Source organism: Olea europaea, unplaced genomic scaffold, assembly GCF_002742605.1.
Source record: "Olea europaea var. sylvestris unplaced genomic scaffold, O_europaea_v1 scaffold3938, whole genome shotgun sequence".
Taxonomy (NCBI): domain Eukaryota; kingdom Viridiplantae; phylum Streptophyta; class Magnoliopsida; order Lamiales; family Oleaceae; genus Olea; species Olea europaea.
The window spans coordinates 13399-21543 of NW_019258916.1; the positions used below are offsets into that span (position 1 = coordinate 13399).

Consider the following 8145-nt stretch of genomic DNA (forward strand, 5'->3'; position numbering starts at 1 on the left):
TCTTCTGTGGAAGAATTTTGAAGTTTTGGCCATAGAGATCTGCTTTTCTCATGCTACCATAATCACATCACCATTTTTTCTGGTTTTTTGTTGTTTATTTTTGTAAGCCTTAGTAGAAAAGTGTTCCAACTTCCAAGCTCCTCTGCCATGTATAACATAAAGAATGGCAATGTCGTGCCTTGTCGCTATTGCTTAGATCTGTGTCTACCAGTAATGGTAGGAGTACTAAATTGTCTAGTCGTAGCCAATTATTTTTGTTCTATACTTATTGCGATGGAAAATTATCTTTTTACCCGACCATACAATTAAGCCTCCTTTTGTAGAATTTATAAATCATTTATAAATGGTCAAAATTCATTTTCAATCACACATTCCACTAGACCCACAAGTACTACCCATTTAGTTACTACTCATTTCTATCTATTTATAAATTAAATTATATTGTTAATAAATTCTTCCCTAATGGAGGGTAAATGAATTTCAATTGCTTTTCCTCCACCATCTACTCATTAAGCATTGATTTATTTCCAGAATGAAGCTGATACTATTTTCAAGTGTAAATAATTCTAATGAATTTTGCTTTCTTTTTTGTAGTTCATCTCTTGTCAAGTGAAAATTACGAAGTCTTGGTGATTGGCCAATGTTCTATGTATAATCCTTGCTGTATTTGCTTACTGGATTTTCACTTCCTTGCTGTTTACTGAACTTTTTTTTTTTATCAAACATATTACAGTGTTACTTCAGCTATTGCTTATGTTTGCATTACTGAAGAATGAGTTCTCTCTAATTTATTTTTACAAGTTATGATGGAGCCACCTCTTGAGGATTTTAACTTGATAAATTTGTTTGTGAAGGTGGCTAAATTTTAGTCCTACAAGTTTCTGTAAATTTACACCCTATTTACAGAGATGACATGTAGATGCAAAGGGAAAATAAGCAGATTATTACTGCTTGCTGGCTCCATCGATCTATTTCCATAGTTGGGACTATTACTTCTACCATTATGCATGAGTATTTATATGTTATTGCATTATATGAAGTACAATATTTAAGATATTATTAGCCAATTGTGATTTATTTTTACACTTCTTTTATTGGTTGTCAATTAGACTCCCAAGTGACTATACAATTTTCTAAATGAATTAATTGAGCATATGATGCAAATTGTTGTCTATATATCCAATCCAGTGGAAACATGTTTACAAATCTGATGTCATACCTTTACAAAATCACGTAGGTGGGATTTATTTGAGTGGTATATTAGTACTCAGATTTCGGTACTACTTTATGCTGCATACAAACATCTTGGGCCAGCTGGCAGTGGCTACTCCATCTTTTGTCGGTTTGTATGAAAGATTCAACAGTGTTGCTATTGTCTAGTTAGATAAATGGCACACTTTTCTGTGTTAAACTTTAATTGATTCTATATGAATTTATATTCATGTTATTGTCACTTGACATAATGACAACACCTGATTGTGTAAAAAATAAGTTTTTCATGCCAGTATCGATCGTGTTTACTAAATTGGCAGGAATACCATTTGTACACCATGGTTACTCAATAATAAAAAATAAGTTGGTTATCTTTTTTGTTTAAATGTACCACCTATCAACTTCTTGTGGATGGATAAATAAGAATTCTATTACCTGGGTGTTATCCATAGAATCTAAGTACTAGGTGTTTCAGGAATTTTGCCATGGGATAGTAAGTTCAGCGAATGTTGCTTGCCAAGTTTCAAGTTAGTCAGAGCAAAGATGGACCTCATAATGAAGCACTCCAGAATATCGTTTTACAAATGCACTTCTTTTACTCTATTTTGGTGAAGTAGTGGACATGATCTAAGAAATAATATTAGATAATCCAGTTGAAGTTACTTTGAAAAATATTTATTCAATTAAAAGTTAATGGAAAGGTGGAAGTATCATGAAAATTACATAATTCTTTTACTAATATTTGATCCTTGCTAATTTTTAGTCTGCGCTTCCTTAGCCAGCCCAACATGTAAATTCATCCCATCTCATAATTTTTAACACCATACCTTAAGCAAAAATGTTTCATTGACAGCTTGTTTATATTATCTTTCTGGTCATCAAATATTACATGCTAGCTAAACTATGATGTTTGAATCTCTTATGACGCTTATTTCTCTGAACATTCTGAATCTAGGATGGCCTTTGTCACAACTGCTGAAGTTTGTGATTCAAATCCACAGCTTATTGTGAGTGGCGAGCTCCGTGCCCTCCAGCCAGTTTTCCAGATATATGGAAGGCGCCCAGTCTTTTCCGGACCAGTCGTTACTCTGAAAGTTTTTGAAGACAATGTTTTGGTTCGTGATTTTCTTGAGGAGAAAGGTAATGGAAGAGTTCTGGTTGTTGATGGGGGTGGTAGTTTGAGGTGTGCAATATTGGGAGGCAATCCTGTGGTGCAAGCTCAGAACAATGGATGGGCAGGTATTGTAGTCAACGGCTGTATAAGGGACGTAGACGAAATAAATGGTTGTGACATTGGGGTGAGAGCTCTGGCTTCACATCCAATGAAAGCAAATAAGAGGGGGATCGGAGAAAAGCACGTTCCGATTACTATAGCTGGCACTAGAATATGTGACGGAGAATGGCTCTATGCAGATACCGATGGTCTTCTGATTTCCAAAACCGAGTTGTCTGTTTAAGAATACATGGATGCTGGGATTGCATTATTCATCATAAATTTGCAACTATCTGCTTTTACTCGGGGGTATGCCACTATGCTTTGATTGCTGTCTATTGTAATTTTAGTACTTGAAACTCGCATCGAATGCCACTATGCTTTGGTTGCTGTCTTTTCTAATTTTCGTACTTGAAACTCTCATCGATTTTACTTTGCTTTGTTCCATTTTATGAATAAACTAGAACCACGAAGTATGTAATGTATTTTTGTGCTTTGAAATGTCTCTTTACTTAATTGATTGTTAGGTTTTTGCGTGTTCTATTCTCATTTTGGCTAGTTCATTTTTAAACGAAGTTACTTATAAGTTAAAAGGTAAGTTTAAAAATGAAAAGGATTTATAGATGAAAGTTAAAAAAAAGTTACTTAAAGAATTAGGCAGAGGAATTTTTTTTTATTTTTTTTTTTTTTTTTGAAAAAAGGTAATCTTTTACTTATGTAAACAAAGATACTGTTGGAATTGCGTTTTAATGTTCTTTGAAGGACATAAGTTTTAGAAATAATTTATGTATATATGTAAGGTGACGTAAAAGGACATGGCGCATAATTAAACTTTACAATTGCTTTTAATGTTCTTTGAAGCAATGGACGAATGATGAGTATTTGTAAATTATAATTATGTAAAGGAAAAACAGTTCTCAAGTTGTCTTACCTTTATAATAACATAATGAGTTAATGTTTTGGTTTTTATATATTTGTTTGTTCTGTCTAAAGAGTACGATCACCTTTTTAATATAATTTTAACTTTTTAACGATTAAATATATCGTACCCATTCACCCAATATCAACTCGCAATAGATTTGAAAGATTGCCTCTGATTGTTATGAAAAGAGTTAGAATTGTTACATTGTGCAAAGATGAGGTCATTGGATGAATTTTCTTATGACAAAACTCAACAGACGAAATGGAAAATTTGTTGAAGTTGCTTCTGTAAAGTTTTTCCTTGTATTAAGAATGTTTTTTATTTTAAATAAATTGAGAAATAGGGGAAGTTTCTAGTGATTGTAGTAATATGGGTATTTCAAATGTGACCGACCACATGCTCTCAATTGCCAATTGCAGGTCTAAACCTAATATTAAGTGGGCCAAAGCATAGGGATCCAATTTATTGTTATTTTGTGGATTGTGGTTGCAAACACGAGTTGTCAACGTCCAGTATAACAACTCATATTTGATGGCATTTGGGGTTTTTAAAGTGATCATTGTATACACAAAGGATTACCTTAGAACCTTCTTACGTTGAAAACAAATCATTATGTTCTATTTTTAATAAATTTAGAAAAAGAACTGCAATGTTGTCACTTTTATCTTGATTCAACTTTTCAGTACGTTGCACAACTTTGAAAAAAAAAATTAAATTAATTTTCATAAAATCATTCCCAACTGAACATTTTATGAGGCTCATGACTTCTATTACTTTTTGATCACACATTCTAAATGCTTATCATTTTCACTTGGAAAAATGTTTGCCAAACAACGAGCTTTTAGATTCTAGAGGCAAAAATCATCCAATTTTTGTAGATCATCGTGCAATCCTCTTATTACTGTAGAAGTTACTTCAAATTTTTGAACGTAACTCAAGTTGAGAAACAAAAATTAGCTTTATTAAAATTGGACGCATGAATATTACATGACGAACAACGAAAATTTGAACGATTCTCCTTCTTTAGGACTGATTTTGATACTATAATAAAAATTGAGAACCAACTTGTTCACTTTTGAAGATTGTGGATCAACTTACCACTCAAATAATAGATTGAGCACCAATAGCAAAAATTTTCCTATTTATAATAACTTATTATGAATTTTTATTGGTGTCCCCATTTAATGTATTGCTAGTTGATCAAAATCTTTCAATCACACCTCCACATAAATTTCTAGAGGCTATAAAGAAAGTATATTTGAGCTTGACATATAATTTTAATTTTATATAGCATTATAATAAGTCAATATCATTAAGATTTAGCCCATAGGGATGGCGCAAGTGTGTGGTCATTATTCGTGAATTTAATTGTTGTGGTACATATCTAATCTATTGTATTTAGGGATCCCTAGACTTTATTAACTAAATTTAAATAAATAATAACACAAATATTGGGGGCACATAGAGTGAAATTCAAATTCTTTGTAATTTTACTATGGTACTAACCCAGTTTTGACATGACTCGTCATAAATTACAAGATCGATTTATTTTACGTACTTGTGTTTACACTTGAAAGTATGCTTAAAGTCGCAACTAAATATAGTTAGAAATGGAAAAATAGAACTTCTCAAACTGAAAAAGGTAAAAGTTGTATCTTTTCTTCGGGTAGGCAATTGCAAATTCAATTATTTTTCATCCGTATTTATTATAATAAAAAATAAAATAAAATAGTGGGCGTATGTACCAGCTCTCGAGGGACCGGCATATTATCTAGTACAGATCATCCAGCTAAGGACTGTTCAATTTCAAGGTGACAGTTACCTTCCTTCAACTACTAAAATCTTCTACCTCACCCCACCACACCACCATTCTTCACACGCACAAAACACGCAGTTTCTTCCATATAATCTGCTACTTTTGATACCCATCAAAAATTTTCTTCAGATCTTTTGCATCAGCATAACATTTGTATCTGCTAATTTAATTAAGAAAAGATATAGCTAAGTTTTCTGAAGTGATGGCGGAGGAGGAAGCCAAGAAAGTGGGGCCTGAGGAGTGTTCAGAGCCTCCACCAGCTCCGGCGGCCGAACCTCCGAAGGATGTGGCCGAGGGAAAAGCCGTAACTCCGCCACCCCTTCCTCCATGTGAAGAGAAACCAGATGATACCAAAGCTCTTGCCATAGTTGAAAGTAACCTTCTCCCCTTCCGTGCGTGTGTGTATGTATATTGAATTTATGTGTATGAGATTGTTTTTAGGGATCTATATAATATTAACGGAGTTGTGGATACAATTTTAAAAGGTTAAATCGATTGTCTCAGGTAGAATTTTAGTATTAACATTTTGTCTCCCATCTTAAGATGGTGATTCGTTTGAGTGACTTGTTTGAAAACTATTGAATATGACTTTTCATTTGAATTTTAATTGGATCGAATAAGCATAGGTAAATAAAAAGCCATCTTATATCCAAATCCCACTTATATATAGATTGAAAAAAATATAAACTTTGTGGTAAATTTCTCTTGAATTAATTATTTTTGGTGCTTTCAATTGCTGATCTTGGTTTTAAAGTCTAGAACTATTCTAAGTAAATTCACCCTTCTTATTTGTCTGCTCCAAATTTTGTTTCTTACTGGAGTTTCTTATTTTAACACGGCTTTGTGCTAATCAGAATTTTCTCTAGGAAATCCACTTGTGTTATTTGTTTGTCACCCAAAAGGGATACACATAATAAAGAATAGGCTGGCCCAGGAAGAGAGCCAAAATTTCTCCCTCTTTTTATGCAACTTTTGGTATCTGATCTTGAAAATAAAGTTCCTGATTGATTTTCCATAGCTTTTACTGTAAATTTTTCATATGATGGTTGAACCACGTGGTTAAAAATCTTAAACTATTAAAAGAGAGAACATGAAGATGTTTGGCTAAGCTTCATGAGTTTATTTATCAGTAAATATACATATTTGCAAGTAAAGTAAGCTTTTGTTAATGGAAATAGCAAGGCAAGAATTACCTTAGAAGAAAGTAGCTTTTCTTGAAGTAAGAAAAATGATTTATTTTAACAGGTTTGGAGATACGAAAAGTAACTATATTATTATCTTTTAATCAAGCTAAACAATCTACTTAATTTTTAACCCATCCCAAATTCATACTCAATGAAAGGCCTAACACGTACACAATTTTCATAAATGGATCACAATGAAGCTTTAATACGTTATTGTTGTGGTATAATATTGAACCACCTCAATTAATCTATAGTTATGTGATATGAAGTCCAGTTATTTAGCAATTAATTTAGTATCATTTATTTTTTTCTAATTGTTGGAGCCTTTTTGTTTATGGCATAAGAACCAGAACCCGCTGTGGAGAAAAAATCCGGGGGCTCTATCGATAGAGGTAACCACTATTGCAAATTATTTTTTCCAATTTCTAGAAATTTCACAAGTAAATGATCAGGAAAATACTTAAATTTATCCATATATACATATATGATCTTCAGATGCAGTGCTTGCTCGTGTAGCAACTGAGAAAAGGTTGTCGTTAATCAAAGCATGGGAAGAAAGTGAGAAATCAAAAGCTGAAAACAAGTATGCCCTTCAATTCTTGAGTGTCCTCCGTTCTTTCTTTTATCTATGAAATTTGCTAGTAGTTTTCCAAATCTTTGCACCAAATGTTGTGACTTGTGAACAATGCTGTATGGTTATGTTATGCAACCAAGGAAAGAAGACTAAGGAATGTTTCGGTAAATGAGCTAAAGACTCACTTCAGGCTAAAAGAACCCAAATTTTTCTGGTGCTAAGACTTGAAAATGACTTACTTTTCGATTTTATTCCTCAGACTTGGTGCCTTTAATTTCACAATGCCCAAATTTGTGAGCCAACCCCAAATTTACTCAGAAATAAGGCTTAGTTTGTTCACTGTTGTTGAATAACGTCAAGATTGTAATCTGTTACATATCTTTGCTTCTTGCTGGATGAGCATATAATGGCTACATAATCTATGTATGCATGCCACAAGAGTATGTTCGGTTTGCAGTTTATTAAATGTATGCTGAAATTATTTCCAGAGCTCAGAAAAAGCTATCTTCCATTGAGGCTTGGGAGAACAGCAAGAAAGCAAGTCTAGAGGCTGAGCTTAAAAAGATTGAGGTAATAAGTCATTCCCCTTAGGATTTTCTTCTGCTGTGAATTCTAACGACGAAAATGTCAATCTTTTTCCTTTTTCCTTTAAAGTGAATGATGGAAATTTACTTTATTCTCGTGTTTATTGGAAGTTTTGTACAGTTCCTAAACGGTTGAGTATTGGTTAGTCGAGCCTGATTTGCTCCTATGAAGTATATTAACTTGAAATATGTAATGGCATTTTAGGAGGAACTTGAGAAAAAGAAAGCAGAATACGTGGAGAAAATGAAAAACAAGGTTGCTCTGGTTCACAAAGCAGCCGAAGAAAAGAGAGCGATTATTGAAGCCAAACGCGGGGAAGATCTTCTCAAGGCAGAAGAAATGGCAGCAAAGTATCGTGCCACAGGAACTGCTCCGAAGAAACTTCTTGGGTGTTTTTGAAGCTGAAATTATCTGCTATTATATTTTAATTTTGTGTCGCATTTGTAAATTATCAATTTGGAGCATAATATATCGCTTAAATGTATTGTGTGTAGAATTGATTATTGTTCATTATCATGTGTGAAACATTGATGTATTTGTTTGTAGATACATCCAAAGAAAGAATTACTGTTTGTGATAAATATGTTTGTGCAATTTTTCTTCCTTTATATTGCTCGATTACCTACCTAGCTTGTTAAA

The 8145-nt window shown here is 33.0% G+C and overlaps 2 protein-coding genes across 3 annotated transcripts in view; both read left to right on the top strand.

Moving 5' to 3' along the window:
• Window positions 1-2941, top strand: part of LOC111387198 (putative 4-hydroxy-4-methyl-2-oxoglutarate aldolase 2) — a 3904-nt gene extending 963 nt beyond the window's left edge. Inside the window, exons 2-3 of one of the 2 annotated variants that reach the window (XM_023011741.1) lie at window positions 595-649; window positions 2168-2941. In XM_023011741.1, coding sequence (XP_022867509.1) covers window positions 648-649; window positions 2168-2669 — 504 coding nt within the window. In that variant the 5' untranslated portion in view covers window positions 595-647 and the 3' untranslated portion in view covers window positions 2670-2941. The remainder of the gene's footprint in view (window positions 1-594; window positions 650-2167) is intronic. The other variant, XM_023011742.1, reaches the window with a different exon arrangement.
• Window positions 2942-5146: 2205 nt separating this feature from the next.
• Window positions 5147-8097, top strand: LOC111387200 (remorin-like). Its single transcript, XM_023011744.1, has 5 exons — window positions 5147-5537; window positions 6692-6739; window positions 6843-6930; window positions 7410-7491; window positions 7711-8097. Exons 1-5 carry the CDS (start codon window positions 5366-5368, stop codon window positions 7903-7905), a joined length of 585 nt encoding a protein of 194 aa, XP_022867512.1. The 5' UTR covers window positions 5147-5365; the 3' UTR covers window positions 7906-8097.
• The last annotated feature ends 48 nt before the right edge of the window (window positions 8098-8145 follow it).